General features: G+C 44.2%; 1 protein-coding gene across 1 annotated transcript; it reads right to left on the bottom strand.

Moving 5' to 3' along the window:
• Positions 1 to 4,646: 4,646 nt before the first annotated feature.
• On the bottom strand, positions 4,647 to 16,784 carry LOC115099376 (fibrinogen-like protein 1). Its single transcript, XM_029616977.1, has 7 exons — positions 16,660 to 16,784; positions 14,897 to 14,981; positions 14,030 to 14,057; positions 12,212 to 12,303; positions 11,380 to 11,500; positions 9,368 to 9,553; positions 4,647 to 5,122 (listed from the first exon to the last, which is right to left on the bottom strand). The coding sequence occupies exons 2-7, from the start codon at positions 14,975 to 14,977 to the stop codon at positions 4,818 to 4,820; spliced, it is 813 nt and encodes a 270-aa protein (XP_029472837.1). The 5' UTR covers positions 14,978 to 14,981; positions 16,660 to 16,784; the 3' UTR covers positions 4,647 to 4,817.
• Positions 16,785 to 17,109: the final 325 nt, after the last annotated feature.

Below are 17,109 nucleotides of genomic sequence, written 5' to 3'. Positions count from 1 at the left end.
ATTCTACCATCTGGACGTCCAGGCCAGGGAGGACACAGCATTTGCGAGGGCAGTCCTAAATGGACCTCGGGCAGCCTCCCACCCAGTCCGGGAGTAGCTTTTGTACATCCCACTTGTTTTGAGTCCATCTGCTACACGCTAGGAAATGTGGAGATTACTTACCTGATAATCTCGTTTTCCTTAGTGTATGCAGATGGACTCAGCATCCCGCCCGGCTGCTGGTATACATGGGGATTCACCGACTCACGGTAAGCCATATTTCCTTACATAGGGCATCCACCCTGCCGGGTGTCGACGTCTTCCGCTTGAGAACACTGGCGGTCTCCAGCTACTATCAATCAGTCAGGGTAATCCTGTTCATTTCATTGATCGGTCAGTCACACATATATCCATAAAGCTTTTGCAAAGAAGATTACTGATTTGCTACACTTCCTGTGGGGGTATATGTACCCCTGCTGACGTCAGATCCGTCTCCAACTGCTAGCACAAGCACACTATATCCCACTTGTTTTGAGTCCATCTGCATACACCAAGGAAAACGAGATTATCAGGTAAGTAATCTCCACATTGAATTTGATATCTTAATTCTTCAATCTACTTTAAATTACTAATCAAAAAAATTAAATTTTTTGGCAGTTGCTTCCAAGTCCCAAAATTATGAAAAAATCCCTTCCGTTTTGCTCCAATCCAAACCTAAGAAGTGGCAATCACCAAGACTGCCTGCGTACAAGTTCTTATCGGACCTGTACTCAAGAATCTCCTCCATAGCTTTTTATTTTTTAAACAATCAGAGGAATAGCCCATCCCTGCATACTGGCAGGCCCAACCCCTTAAGGTAGAAATACTCCTACAGAGAAATTTCAAAGGAGAATTCCAGCATGAAACTGCTGAAATGAAGCTCCTCAAAAAATGTAACACCATCACCCTGGCCTCATGACCCACCACAACTATCTGTGAACTAAACAGCAGCTCAGGCTGTTTTTTTCAGACTTACTTCATTTGTGAGTAGGCTATTCTATAAGGCAAGGGGAGGCAAGAAAAAGAGGGGAAGAGAAAGGGGAGTGCTGGGCAGAGGGGCAGACTGTGCCAGATCCACTGCCACTGCTGAAGAAGGATATGCTATCTACCTTATAAATGGCCTGTGACCGACGGCCCGCAAATGCGCAGTAGAGCGCAGCTCTACTGCGCATGTGCGGGCAAGGACGTCGATCAGAAAAAAAAAATGGCGGTGGGGCCGCAGGAGCGGGAGGAGAAGCAGCGGCGCCGCGCGCGCGCGGTGCCGCTGCTTCTCCTCCCCAGATCTGCCGGCAGATCTCGGGGGGCGCGGGAGTGACACCCTCCCCCCCCCCGAGATCTGCCGGCAGGAGCGGGAGGAGTCAATGGAGCCGGGTGAGGGTTGCGGGAAGTCGCGCTTACGGCGCCGGGAGGAAATGGAGGTGGGTGAAGGGAGGGACTGAGTGGGAGGGAGGGAGGGAGAGGGGGACTGAGTGAGTGGGAGGGAGAGGGGGGACTGAGTGGGAGGGAGAGGGGGGACTGAGTGAGAGGAGAGGGAGGGTGGAGAGGAGTGGGTGGGGGAGGGGGTGGTGAAGAGTGAGGGGAGAGAGAATGAGGGGGAGGTGAGAAACAGAGGGATGTAGCCCGTTTTAACGGGCTTTACGGCTTGTCATCATAGAAGGGGAGGGGGTGCCAGTTAGCCTAGAGCTGGTTCTGCTCATAACCAAGGGGTATTATAATGAATAGAGATGTGAATCGGAACCGGAATTGGTTCGGTTCCGGTTCCGATTCAAATCTTATAATTTTTATCATCCAGCCCGATTGGTTTTTTGTTTATCGGCTGCGCCCGATCCGATAAACAAAAAACCCACCCGACCCTTTAAAACTGACCACTTAGCTTCCCCCACCCTCCCGACCCCCCCCCCCCAAAAAAAAAACGTTTTAAAATTAACTGGTGGTCCAGTGGGGGCGCGGGGAGCGATCTCCTGCTCTCAGGCTGTCTGCTGCGCTAACAAAAATGGCGCCGATGGCCCGTTGCCCTTACCATGTGACAGGGTATCCGTGCCATTGGCTGGTCCCTGTCACATGGTAGGTGCACGTTTTCTTTCAGCCCTCTCTGCCCTCCGGAGGCGCACACCGTGGCTCCCCGCCTCCCGGGGGCAGCCGGCAGTGAAAGCGGCTTCCAGTGGCCCCCGCCGGCGACGATGGATGAACGCACGCTCTCAAGCCAGCGAAAGCACATGAACGGGCGTGCGTGACGTCACGGCGTATGTTCATACGCTTTCGCTGACTTGGGCGCCCATCAATTTGGGCACTCAAGCCAGCGAAAGCGTATGAACGTTCGCCGTGACATCACGCATGCCTGTTCATGCCTTTGCTGCCTTGAGCGCTCGTGCACTACGGGCGTGCGTTCATCCATCGTCGCTGGCGGGGGCCTCTGGAAGCCGCTTTCGCCGCCGGCTCCCCCCGGGAGGCAGGGGAGCCTCGGTGCGCGCCGCCGGAGGAGGGCAGAGAGGGCTGAAAGAAAAAGTAAGTTAACTTTGGTTACACTTTATTCACAATACTTTACATGTCGAGTCGCTTTTCACCCTGCACCTTGCTTCAGGAGGAGGGGATTTTTAGTTTTTTAGGTTTCTTTTGGTTAAAGTTTCTTCGGGAGGAGGGGAGAGAGGACTGGGGCTGCCCCGGAGACCGGCACCCATGGACGCGGCCAGGGCAGGTGAGCGGGGGCTGGGGGAAAGTTTGCCGCCTACCCTTACCCCTGTCTCTAACGCAGGGGTAAGGGTAGGCGGTAATTTAGCAGGTTAAACGCGCGGCAAAACGGCAGGGTAAAAAAGCGATAGTCGGAGCACGCGTTACTGTATGGGAGGGGATAGCTAATCCATCGTTTACATCTCATATACATGCCGCAGGCGGAAAGGGTTACCCGCTGATTTAAAGAGGCGGTAAGGATGGGTTAAAAGGGATAGTGAATCGCAGGTTGGACTAACACGGCCAAATTGTGAGTAGAAAGCAGGTTAGAAGCAGGGTAACCGTGGACGCACTTTACTGTATTGGCCTGCAGGTAAGTAATTTCTCCCATAGTGCTTCTCCTTTCTGGATAATACTTTGACATCATTGGCTCAGTGTGCTATGGCAGTCAAAAAAGCAAACAGAATGTTACGAATTAGTAGGAAGGGAATGGAGAATAAAATGGAAAATGTCATAGTGCCTCTGTATCGCTCCATGGTAGGGATGTGCATTCATTTGCAATAAAATAGAAAATAAAGATGTTATTTCCTATTTCGTTGCATTTCGGGGGGCTGACAAAACGAAAGGAAAACCCATGAAATTTCGTGTGGTTTTCCTAATGTTTTTTTTGGGGGGGAGAAAGGGCACATTTGAACCTCCCTAACCCACCCTAACCCTTCAAATTTAATTAATTACAACCCCCACTATCCTGACAACCCCCCCCCCCCCGCCCAAAGACTTGCCAAAAGTCCCTGGTGGTCCAGCGGGGGTCCCGGGAGTGATCTCCTCTCAGGCTGTCGGCTGTCACTAATCAAAATGGCACTGGTGGCTCTTTGCCATTACCATGTGACAGGGACTACCGGTGCCATTGGTCGGCCCCTGTCACATGGTAGGAGCAATGGACGGCCGGCACCATCTTAAAAAATGGCTTGGAGTTGGGGGGGGGTTTCGCGGCAGCCGAAAAAAATCATCCCGAACCGCGGGAAAACGAAATTTCCTGTGGCAGATCGATAACGAAGGCCAAATCACATCTCTACTCCATGGTGAGACCGCACCTTGAATACTGTGTACAATTCTGGTCGCCACATCTCAAAAAAGATATAATTGCGATGGAGAAGGTACAGAGAAGGGCGACCAAAATGATAAGGGGAATGGAACAACTCCCCTATGAGGAAAAACTAAAGAGGTTAGGACTTTTCAGCTTGGAGAAGAGACGGCTGAGGGGGGATATGATAGAGATGTTTAAAATCATGAGAGGTCTAGAAGGGGTAAATGTGAATTGGTATTTACTCTTTCGGATAATAGAAGGACTAGGGGGCACTCCATGAAGTTAGCATGGGGCACATTTAAAACTAATCGGAGAAAATTCTTTTTCACTCAGTGCACAACTAAACTCTGGAATTTGTTGCCAGGGGATGTGGTGAGTATATTGCACCCTACTGATGCCAGTAATAGCAATGTGGTACAATATACTTTTTGGGTAGTTGCCAGGTACTTGTGACTTGGATTGGCCACTGTTGGAAACAGGATGCTGGGCTTGATGGACCCTTGGTCTGACCCAGTATAGCAATTTCTTATGTTCTTATGCTGGACAGCTTGAACTGCACTCGTATACTCCTGAAAGGACTTGGCAAAACTGCAGCCCAATCACCAGAATAACTTTATTCTGCACGCAGGGCAGGAACACATTAAAGAATCTGGAGGGCAGTGCCTTCTACTGCATGCCTATGATTACGTGAAACCAGTACGCAGAGGTCCAGGGACGGAGGAAAGGTGGCTACTGCCACTGTGGTGACTTATGTCCTCCAACCTGTGGTGCCGATGGTGCCCCTCCAGTCCTGGGGCTGCAAAGAGTCATCAGCATGACCTGGGGGAGACCACTAACAGATTATGGGAGAATAAGAGAATAACAATCCACATGATTAGAGGTTGCAGTATTTTTATTGTGTGGTTTTCTGTGTGTATCTCACTGGAGAAGGCCATACAATGCAGTTTCAGGTTTCCTAGCTTCTATTGATATAACAATTGGTGCTACCTGTATCTATCACCTTCCTTTCAATCCCTTCCCAGTGGCAACTTTATTTTCTGGAGGATTAAGACATTTTTATTTTGAGGACACTGGATTTCAGTGAATCCCAGCGTTTCCAGGTTTCCCAGTGCACTCCAGAGGCCCAGCCCCTGTAGTCGTCCTGGGAATGCCACTCCCCATTCAGATCTGCCATGCCACAGCTACTGAACCACCAACCAGAGTTTTTGCGTCCTCGGCTGCAGCTCATGTAACCGATATCGCCTATTATGCAGGGGTCACAACCATCATTGTCCCTATCAATGGTGCTGAACTTGCTGCCGTCCTGGCTCCTGAGGTCCTCGCCATCGTTCTGTCCTCGGAATGCGTCTCCTGTGAGCAAAGCCAACACTTTGGTCAGTCGTGTTTCAGGATTGAGGGAGGAGCTGCTAGGAAATGCTTTAAATATTCATAAAGGAATGCCCACAGTTGGTGACTCCAAACTAGTTTGGAAATGGTGCAGGTCACGTATGGATCCTGCACACAAAGACAAAACCTTACCATGTGCCTATGATAACACAAAGAGCCCTGTAACCGAATTAGTGTGTGTGTAATTCAGCTGTGCAGGGAAAAGATGAGCAACCCACCTCATGCAAATACCATCAACAGTGAGAATACTGATAAAAATCCTCTCCCAATCAAAGAGAAACAGAAATCATCCACACAGTAATAAACACTGTGCTGTACTAAACAACTGCCTGCTTCAACCTTAATTTAAAAATAAATGAAATGATATGAGGAACAGTTCAGACTCAGCCTTGGTATAAACCTGTGAAGTAAAGGTGCCTGAAATGAATCATCACTTACTCTTTGTCACAAAATCCAATCAAAAATTTTTTATTTTATGTTTTTTTTTTTAAAAATGCAAATAAAATTACTGAGCTTAGCAGAGTAGAATCCACCATGTGACATGAGCAGGAACCTGGCCCGTTTCAAAATCTATTTCTTCCTCAGGGGTAATTTGATAACTAACATCTGCAAAATTCACTGTCCAGGTAGGTGACCCATGCCAAACCAACCTATACAGTGTTCCCTGTTATTGGAGCTATTTAGTTTTTTAAACCACTTTCTCATTGGTCATCATGATGAAAAGCCATTGCTGGGGTCAGAGGTCCAGCGCCCTGATTCTACCACTTTGGCTGCAGGGGGGAGGGGAGGAAGCAATTTTCCATAGTTCAAACACGTTCCAGGTGAGCGACCCAGCCGAAAAGCAGCACTGACTGGAGTGGAGTTATTCCTCTGCATGAGGCCTGCTATTGAATATATGGACTTATTTATAAGCCTTGTGACCAACCATCGTAATATAATCAGACTCCTCCTGGAATCTCTGTGATAACCTCCTCTAACCCTGGAGCAGCATAAACACCATCAAAGCCTTTGTCTTTTTAAAAATACAACTCTCGTATGGTGATGGAAAGTCACCGTAAGGACTGTAGCATTTATCAACTGGCTGCATGCCCTCTGGCTTCACTCAATTATTTTATGGATTTCTAATTCAGTTTTTTCTAAGGCAATCAGGATTACAAGAGCGCAGCTACAATGGGGTAAATACCAGGACTGACTCAGCCTGCCTTGTTAACATGGAGCCAGCGGGCAGGCCTAAAACAGTGGGCTCTCAATCTAATCTTTGAGAGAGGCCTAGGAGTGGAGGAATAGCTGAGTGGTTAGAGCAGCAGACGATGAAAGAGGAAAACCAGCGTTCAGATCCCACTGCCACTCTTTGTGATCTTGGGCAAGTCACTTTACTCTCCATTGGCTCAGATACAAAGTTAGACTTAGATTCATCAATTTGCTATGAAAAATAGCACCTGTGATTTAAAAAAAAAAAAAAAAGGGGGGGTGCATCCCACAGGTATTTTAAGTGCCCAGACAGGCTCATACCATTTTTTGGGCTGCTGCTGTTGCTAGGAGCGAGAGGGAGAAAGGCTATAAGGCTCCTATATAAGTAAACTATTTATACCATTGTTAGAGGGGCAACTAGCAACTTGGGGTGAGGTTTTGGTGGTGGCCTAAGTTTTGGGGGGCAGTTTTACATGCACAGTCATAGGTACAAACAGCATAGTAGATGTCAGTGAAAATTGCATGTGATTTGGAGTGATGACAGGTAAACAAAGATGAGATTTGTACATTGTACTCTCATCTTTGTGTAAGTTTAATCACTCCAAATCAGTTGTATAAAAAGTTGACTAATATGTGTGCCTCCCCAAAGGCTCTCTCTCTCATCTCCCCTCCTCCCCTCCCCATTTCCCCACTCCTGCCTGAAACCGGAATTGCAATTTCTATCGCAAATCCCATTTCGGGCATAATGCCAGGAAAAACGTTTGGCATTAAATCGTGCCATCGCGTGTGTTACGCTATCGCACGCAATATTAATACCCCTCATTTTCATAAACTCCACCCAAACTCCTCCCCTTTGACTACAGTTTTAAAATTTGCATACCTATCTCACAATGCATTATCGCATGTGTTATGGCCCTAACGCTGGTGATAAGGCCCTAACACAATTTGATAAATGACCTAGGTAGATTGTAAACCCTCTGGAGCTAGAAAAATACCTACTGAATCTGAATGTAATCTGCTTTGAAGTGCTGAAAATGGAATATAAATCAAATCAAATAAACAGGCATTTTTAATCCTGAAGTGCCACAAGCTTGATCAGGTTTTCAGGATATCCACACTGAAATTGCAGGAGCTGTATTTTTATGCAATGGAGATTGTGCATGTAAATGCATCTCATAAATATTCAGTGATGATATCTTGAAATCTGGCCACCATGTAGCACTCAAAGACCAGAGTTGCCTATCCTAACCCAGAGCTGCCAAACTGCAAACCTGGCAGATCACTAATTGGTCAAGATTTATGGCTATCCCTACTGAATATGCATGTGATATCTTTACAAGTGTAACCCCCCATAGACTGTATTTTTAGAGTTAGTTTCTCATTAAGATAGTAAGCACCACAAGCCAGTCAGGTTTTCAGGATATCCACATTGAATATTTATGAGATGCATTTGCATTCGCTACTTTCATTGCATGCAAATACTTTTTCATTGTGGATATCCTGAAAACCTGGCTGGCTTGTGGCATTCAAGGACTGGAGTTGCCCCTGGTATAAAGCTTGCTCAGTTGACTGCTGTTACTTACCCTCTTCAGGGTCTGTGCAGAAGTCCTGGCCCCACACAGACCCCCAAGGGAGGCAGCAGCCCTGTATTACCAGAGGCCAGTGAAAATCTAAGTGGCTTCCAGCACTTTCCTTTCAGATGGACCAATGGCCTACTAAAAGTAGAGCAGCCAGAAGAATCTTCATAGGGAAGATTTCTTCAGAAAATGGACCCCTCTCATGGAAGAAAGCTACAAGTATCAATTCTGAGATAAGGGACTGGGAAATTGTGAAATCTGTTTAAATAATCAGAAAGATAATCATAGAAAAATAATCATTGGCATTCATTTAATGAATACTTTGTTCCAACGGGTTCCTCTGCTAGAGGAAAAAGCTCCTGCTGTGGTTTTTTGAGCTGAAGTGGTATAGAAGGTGGGTAATGCACTCTTTTGCCGCTGCAGTTTTGTGGCATAATTACAACCGGGAAGCTCTGTGTTCAATCAGCTTCATTCCAAGTCTTAAATCTCCCATTAAAATGCATCAGAGATGGGAACATTTAGGAGGGAGATAATGGGAAAATGATCATTTCAAACAAAAGGTGCGTTTATCTGGTAAAGAGAGAGAGCATGGGAGCCGGTCTTCTTGGGCCTTTGTTAGTTAAACGTGAGGCTAGTCATTAATGAATTGTGAAGGGAAACAGCAGAGCCATTCTGACTTGCCATGAAACTGATTTCAAGCACTACATGGATTTGCACCTCTACATCATCATTCCTTCCATGCATGTAGCATCTTCTCCATTTTACGCTGCTCTCAGAACTATACAAGGAGAACTTCAACATTAGATCCCTGTGATGTGTAAATTGTTCTTACCAACACCAGGCTAACTGAAAGAGCTTTGAGCCAAGTTGTCATTGTGGCTGTGACCTACTCTACTGTACCAAAGAAGAAAGCCAGCTTCAAGGTGTCAGATCTTAGCCTGTATCCTGTGTGTAGCTTTTTACATTCTATGTGTCAGAAATAATATTTTTTCTATAGGTGGGAAGCTGGCACAGTGGCAGGGAAGAGTGAAAAGGGGAAGGATATGAGCTCACTGTAGCGACCCTGCTCTTATAACTTAGTGGTAGAGTTTTTGGTGGCCAGCCAGGACATTTGAGGCTTAAATCACAAAGTCCCTGGTTAGAAACAGTGTGTGCCACCGTGCAGTGCTGCAGTGAGCAAGGACCCCGGTACGCACAGACCTCTTAACCTGGCCTGACAGAGGCCACCACCTTGTCTTTGAGAAGCAGCTGTTAAAATTTGAACTTCAGCCTGTTTATCTATGTCTGTTTTGGTATGTCTGCATCATTTTGGCCATGGTTTGCTTTCTTCTTGGAAGATTAGCACAAGACTTAGGATAAACCTTACACAAGGGTGGAATTCTGCCACGCAACACTCCATTTCTGCTCTGCCAGTATATAAAAGATTTCATTGAATACTCACCTGCAGTACCAGAGTATGCACCTAATGAAAGCTGATAGCCATTTTCTTCATTGCCGACTTTGAAGGATGCGTATTGTGCATAGGCTTTAGCATTGCTGAAATCTACCAGGCTCACTAATAGCTGAGCTGTCTTGCCTGCCTGGTTTGTCAGGTAATAAATGGGGTCCAGACCCAGCCAGTGTTCACCTTAAAGAGAGTAGAAATGATTTCATAAAGATCATTCAAGGACACGGACAATGGTGCAGGGCTGGAGTGCAGAAGATTTGCATGTCTGGAATATCGTGCTCTCTAAATTAGATGTTAATAAATATTCTCTGTTAATTCAGCTTTTCACTTTACTATCTCATTTATGTTAATAGATGCACTAATGTAATGCTGATAATGAGTCTTTTCCTTTCATGGCTTTTACATACTGGTGAATAACTTAAAAAAAGGAAGTTATCTATTAGTTCATTTTGAAGTGTTGTAGGCACATCATGAATGACGAGGATATCTCTAAAACACTAGGTGGCCTAAGTCCGGTCCCTGGATTTTGCCCCGTTCCATGAAATGTGCAAAGTCAGGTTGCTGCCATTTTAAAAATGATGTTGACCGGCCTGGCACTAGGGGGCGCTCTGGGCCTCCACTGGCCACCAGTTATTTAAATGAGAGGTACAGGCAGGGTGGGAGTGGGGTTCCGTCTGCCCCTCAGACCTCCAGGGTCCTTTTTTTTAAATTGGGGTGGACCACTAGACCCCAGGAATATTTCATTATTTGGATAGAGAGGGAAGGGTGAGGGACACTTTTCTGAATAAAGGGGATGGAGTTGGGGAAAAGAACGGGCCATTGCCATGTGGTTTACCTAATTTTTTTTTCTTATTGGGCCAGAGTCACCTCGGAAGGCGGTGGAGGTTTCCAAAGATGCTGGGGCAGTTTTAGCTGATTTTGATGGGGGGATTTTGGGGCCTCAGGCCATTTAAGCAATGGCATCCCTGGCCGAGGTGGGCCATCATATCGCAATTAGGCCCGTAGCACGGTGCGACTTTTGTCATGCGTTTGTGCCGTGATAAAAAAAATTGCATTGCTGTGATAATTTTCAGGGTGGGGCTCTATATCACGGAGATACCCCCCGAAATATTTGGACCCTCCTGTGATAAAATATCATGGCTTAGCAAATCGCCCAGTTAGATTGTAAGCTCTCAGTTGCAGGGATCTACCAAATGGAACTAAATTTGTAAATCGCCTTGAGTTTGTGTTTGGAAAGCCAAGCAATAAAATGCAGTACTTCACTCATACTATGACCAGACAGGAGAGCTCTCAGTGATTTTGGCATCTCTTGGTCAGCAAATCTGCTAGCAAACCTTAACTTTCCTTAAAAATGCATAATGTAAGGATACGTTTGGTATCACAAAAAAGTAATGAAAACAGTTACTTAAGATGAATCTGAGTTGGGCTTGTGGATTGCCATGTGGTTCCTCATGCTCTGAAATAATTCTGATTTCTAATTCCCAAGGTTTACATTTAAAGGGGACCGTTCGTCCCAATACAAAAGACTGGAGCAAGAAGAAAGGACTGAAAGGGCCAATGTAAGGAGAACTAGGAAAAAGAGTCACTGGGTTCCTTAATTACAGCAATGGTTTCTGAAGGTCTTACTCAGGCTGTTGGCAATGTGGGAGGACTACAGGGCTTCCCGAAAGTGTCACGATGAGCCCACAGTCAGTCAGGTTTTCAGGACATCCACCATGAGTATGCATGAGGTGCATTTGCATATACTGGGTTTCCAATGCATGCAAATTGATCTTATGCATCTTCATGATGGATATCTTTAAAAATCCAACTGATGTTTGAGCCACCAAGACAAGTTTGGGAAACCCTGGTGTAGTGCAGTCACATCTGTCTCATGGAAAGCTTCATTTTATCTCCTTCCTCTCTATGCAGATCACTAGACGTGTGTGTGTGTGTGTATATATATATATATATTTGTGTGTGAGAGAGAGTCAGGAATAAAACCCCAAATCAGATTCATTACCTACCTGCACGGTTTCCAAATCCTTGTTTATATTCTTCCCAATCTTTGTTAAAGCCCAGGGAGTCTGCACCATTGTGTCTCTGTATGACTGTCCAGCCTCCACTCTTTCTCATCTCACAGAAAACCTGTGCATGGGGCGCCATGAAAAATGAGTTACTACTGTAGACTGCAGCTCATTTAGGCCTAGATTTAGAAATGATCGCCCGTGGCCAAAATAGGGGCGGGGTGAAAATGCGCAGCCGACCTCATCGCAGAGGTGCGGTACCGCATGCCACATTTGCGGCCACGCTGAACACTTTCGCCCCAGTTGCACCAGTAGGAAAGGTAAGAGTACTTCCGGCACTACTGCCGGCGATAATGTGCGAAACATGTGCCCACAGTGGTACCGGCCCCTCATTTTACTAAACCCATCCAAACTCCTCCCCTTTCCCTCATTTACATTTTAACATTATGTTGCAGTAGTTATCACGGCCCATCGTGCTTTGAAAAATGACCATCTTGCGTTACTCATCCTAGTACTCATCTCTTTACATTGGAAGTTCTCAACTCAGTCCGTGGGACACACCTAGCCAGTCAGGTTTTCAGGATATCCACAATGAATATGCATGAGCTAGATCTGTATAAAAGTGTAGACAGTACATGCAAATCTATCTCATGCGTATTCAAAACCAGACCTGTTTTTGGCACTCCAGGACTGGAGTTGCCTATGCCTAACTATTTGGATCATTAATTATGCAAAAACGATTTTTCTTTTTTTGTTGATAGAGGTTAGTCTCTGTGTCCTACAAAGTTTCAATACATTTTTTAATTAATGAAAAAATGATCTATAGTCCTACCCTGAAAACCTGTGGTGCCCCTGCTGGCTTTATCCAGTATACTCCACTGGCAGACCATGGCCTCTTCTTCCAGATGTCAGAACAATCCTCACCTTTAAAAAAAAAAAAAGAATAGGCAATAGGTCAGCTCTTTACAGAGTACAGATGTATTCCCTTTTTTGTATAATTCCTATATTAAACAAAAACACAGATTTTGGGTGTTACAGATGTGGTGTATTACCCCTAGACCAGTGGTTCTCAACTCAGTCCTCAGGACACAAGCAGTCAGCCCTGTTTTCAGGATATCCACAATAAATATGCATGAGAGAGATCCATATATAATTGAAGTAGTGCATGCAAATCTATCTCATGCATACTCATTGTGGATATCCTCAAAATGTGACTATGTCCTGAGGACTGAACTGAGAACCAATGTCCTAGACAATATTCTTAAGCATCCAATCCTCAACATTAAATATTTTTAAATTAACACTGGACTATATGTAGTTCCTATAACAAATCAGTCCATAGACCAGGCTCTTATTTATTTATTTTTTAAATTCCTAGTCCTCACTATCACCAACTCTATGTGGACTGCAACAGAAGGACCACGTAAAATAAACAAGAAGTTCCACGCAAAACTAACAGTCTTCATTCTTGGCCATGCGCACATCCATGTGTATATGTCAAAGGTGGCCAACACCAGTCCTCGACAGTTGCAAACAAGTCTGGTTTTCTGGATATCCACAATCAATATCTCATGAGATACATTTGCATACAAGGATAGCATTGTATGCAAATGTATTTCATGTCTATTCATTGTGGATGTCCTGAAAACCAGACCTGTTTGTGGCTCTCAAGGATTGGAGTTTGTGACCCCTGGTTTATGTGGATGCCCTCCAAAAAATATCCTTGCCAGGATCTTCTTGGATTCCACGACGAGTCCTGAAAAGTTTGTGTAGCAAAGACACCAGAAACGCACACAGATTCATGTATTTATCAGCTCTGCATTTTATTATACTTCTATAACTGACAGTGTGTATTTTCTTAATGCATAAGGTAGTAAAGAATGGACGTGACTGTAGACTCCTCGTTAACAACCATGTAGATAGACACCATGTCTCAGTTTTGTAGTATTCTAGATGCTTTGCATTATTTTGTGCTGTCAAACAGTGGGAAACATGGAGAAGGTATATCTTTCTCTACTTAATCCTGATGTGCAAAAAGCTTTAATTTGTACCAAGAGGAAACTCCCTTGGATTTGCTGGAGCCAGTAAATTTTACTGTGTGTGCACTAGAAATGTAAGCAAAGCCTGAACCAGCCAGAGTGCACATTGGGCCTGTAATCATTCTACTGTATGTGTTTTCCAGTACAACTAGTAATTGGTTGAAAACAGAAATCCATCCAACGGGGAGTGTGTATGTATTATCCTTGGACCCCAAAGAGAAATGCAAAATCTAAAATTGACAATATTATTGCATCAATAGAAATTACTTAAATCGCCACATGAAAAATGCTGCGTTTCACACTGAGCTTCAGGAAGGTAGACTAAGACTGGATTGCACAGAGCATTTTTGGAAGCCTGCTTTAAGGCTCCTACCTTCTGTAACTCCAGGTCTGCCTCTCACTTCTCACACAGTACATTTTGCACCAGTATTGAATTGTATAAATCAAAGCTCATTAAAGTGGCCAGTAACCTCTACAAATAGTTGCCATAAAAGCAGATGATATGCCACCAGTTTTCATGACTCTCCCTTGAAGCTAATTATGATTTTTGAAACATATACATTCCAGATAACGTAATAGCTCATACACATACAGTTCTGAGATGTCTTTACCTTTAGCCACTGGCTGAGAAACTCTACCCTGTCAAAAGAAGATGCATATTTTACTTTAGAAATAATCAGATTCAGAAGCTATTAGAACAGTATCTGCTGTAACCCTTGCACCTGCCCCTCCCAAAAAAAGATAGTTATGCAAGTTAATTTAATTATAAAAAACCAAGAACATGACATTCAATCTTCTACCATAGTGCAATTAACTATAATTTACAATGACCACTTTGCTTAATTTACAAATGACCCATAAACAGGGGGTAGATTTTAAAAAAGGACGTGCGATATTATAACATGCGCGCGCATGTTATAAAACCCCAGACGGCGCGCGCAAGGTGGGGTATAATTTTGTGAATTAGCATGGCAGCGCATCGTCGGGCTTCCCCAGTTCCCTCCCAGTATGCTCCAATTAAGGAATGGACTGGGAGGGAACTTCTCTCCCTTCCCTTTCCCCTATCCTACCCGGCCCCTAGACCTATCCTAGCCCCCACCCCCCATTTTTTAACTTACTTTTTGCTCCTGCAAAGAAGCAGGAGCAAGTTGTGTGCGCAGGCACCCTATCCCCCAGCACAGGAGGAAATGGCCGCTGTACCGGGCGCCTCTAGCCCCGCCCCTCTGCTGAGTCCTGGCTCTTGTGCGCGTAACCAGAGTGCAGCCGAGCCCCTTTTAAAATGCACGCTGCACGCGGGCCATTCAAAATCTGGCCTTTAGCCATCTTCAAAGCAGGATTTCATGCAAGGCTTGTGACTACATTTAATATTCTCTTCTCAATCTGTTTTTATCTCCTTTTAATGTATCTACCCCAGCAGCTAAGCAGTGTAATTTTCTCACCTGCTTCGAGTGTAAGAATACCAAATGTGTTTGTCTTACCTGTGGCTTGACTTGGTGAAAAGAGAGGCATAGCAGTATGGCTATGCCAGAAAAACACTTCAGTGGAAAAGCTGAATTCATTTTCCTAAGTAAAATCAGAAAAAAAAATGGGTTAGAAATGTCTGAAGTGTCCTTCAGTTTTGACAAGATCCAATTAAAACAAACATTTCCAGTTGCTTAAAAAAAACCTCTTGTTTAGTGGTTTGCTTACTGTTCTTTAAGGGACACTTTTTCAGAAATACTGTGGGTTATGACTATGATAACCTTACATAAGTTATTACTGGACAGGCTGGTGCTCACCAGTAATAATTTACAATTTTATCTAAACACTGACATTCATAACAGTTAACTCTGAAGCTAAAAGTGGTGCAGGATCTGTCCAGCCATAGCTGGCTCAAGCCTTCAGTGCCAGGCACCTATTTTCTTTTTTCTGTGGTGCTAATAAGACAGTATCAGAGAAAAATAAAAGCTGACACATGATGATTAACTGCTGACTGAACACTATGAAAACTTATGTTTCTCCATAACTTGGGATATTCTTGCAGGTATCCCCAGACCCCTCAGATGCCTGTTTGAGAACAGTAGTAGCACATAACTTTCTTTCTCTTGATTGCAGGTGCCAACCCCTTAATGACTGAGACATTATAGTTCTATACACCCATGTGGGGGATGGGAGATTTCCACTCAGACAACCTTAGAGGTGAGCAGGGTGTCTTTCTAAGCTATATTCTCCAATTATTCAACTCCCCAGTGAACACTATACACTGACACTACATTAAGCTTTCCAGTGCTGTGCTGTCATGATCTGTTGAATAAAGAATCCAGAGACACTGTTAATTAAACAAGTCATTAGCACTGTTCCCTCTATGCTGTGCACGTGTGCATGCACTCACAGGTCGTGAGCTCTGTGCACACATCAAAACATAGCGTGCACAAAAAATCCTGATATTCTTTGCATTATACTGCCTCGTAGTGCACAAATTTCAACTTGGCTTATAAAAATTGCAGATAGGTGGACTAGAAATATTTTAAATAAATAAATAAAAGTAGCACAAGAAGGACATTTTTGCACAAGCAGTCTTTCAAAAAAAAATTGAGGGAGCAATAGGCAATAGCAAAAACCTTTTGAGCACTGTCATTTAAAAAGTGTGCATCATGCTCCATCTCTGATCGTATTCATATCCCACCCAAAAAGACATCTTTGTAAGGTTGCTTTTCAACCTTAAACACTGGTTCTCTTCACCTGGTGATTTGAAACATTTAAAATTTTTTAATTAAGATTATGATAACTTTATTAGCATCACAATTTTTAATGTATTGCCTCACTACTGTACAGAATGATTAAAATAAAAGAGTAAGAAAAGAAGAGAAAAATTGCAAACTGTCTTTTCTACTGTGTAAATTCTGTGGAGCAGGGACTGTCCCTTACATATTTATTTATTTATTTATTTATTTATTTATTTAAAAATGTTTTATATACTGGGTTTTTTTATACTAAAATGTAATCAAAATGGTTTACAATATAATGTACATAATAAAATCACATGTCTGTACAGCGCGGCATATGTCTAGCAGGTCTATAGGAACAATCAATAGTTAACATGCTGGTAGGATACATGTGCGTCCTGTGCTTCTGCAATCCAAGCACGCCCCTCAGAAACTCGGTGGAGAGTTTACTTGGTCTGGACTGAAGACTTCCTGGGAGATAAACAACCTGCATGGAAAAAAAAAATAAAAGCATCTGCAGGGGAGATGAGGATTACCTCTCAGCGGAGATGCCTCACTGCAAGGCCAGCTCAACCCAAAAGAGATCAGAGGAAAGATGCACCGTGAATGCCGTGCAGTCAATAAATAGGGAGAGCAGGGCTGAGCCCTTAGACACAGAGGGAAGTGCTGGAGCTGATTGTGGGAGGGATTGTCTCAGATCTAACCACTGAGAGAGAGGCAGAGCCCCCTCCAGCATTGAGAATGGTGAAACTAAAGTCAAGCCTAGAAATTTCTCAAGACTTCATTATTATTATTATTATCATATTCATGATTAACAAAGTGGTGCAACATGCAAGACATGCCACATCTTTGTTTTTTCTACAATGTGATGAAGAAAGAGCATTTACAGATTTATAGATGAAAAATTAATGCGTACACACAAAGATCTGAGATAAGATACTATACGTGAGCAAACCAGAATGCATCGATACAGGTTAAAAACACAG

The sequence above is a fragment of the Rhinatrema bivittatum genome, chromosome 9 (assembly GCF_901001135.1).
Source record: "Rhinatrema bivittatum chromosome 9, aRhiBiv1.1, whole genome shotgun sequence".
Taxonomy (NCBI): Eukaryota; Metazoa; Chordata; class Amphibia; order Gymnophiona; family Rhinatrematidae; genus Rhinatrema; species Rhinatrema bivittatum.
Note: the sequence above shows the minus strand (reverse complement) of the source record. Positions and strands in the feature narration are given on the sequence as shown.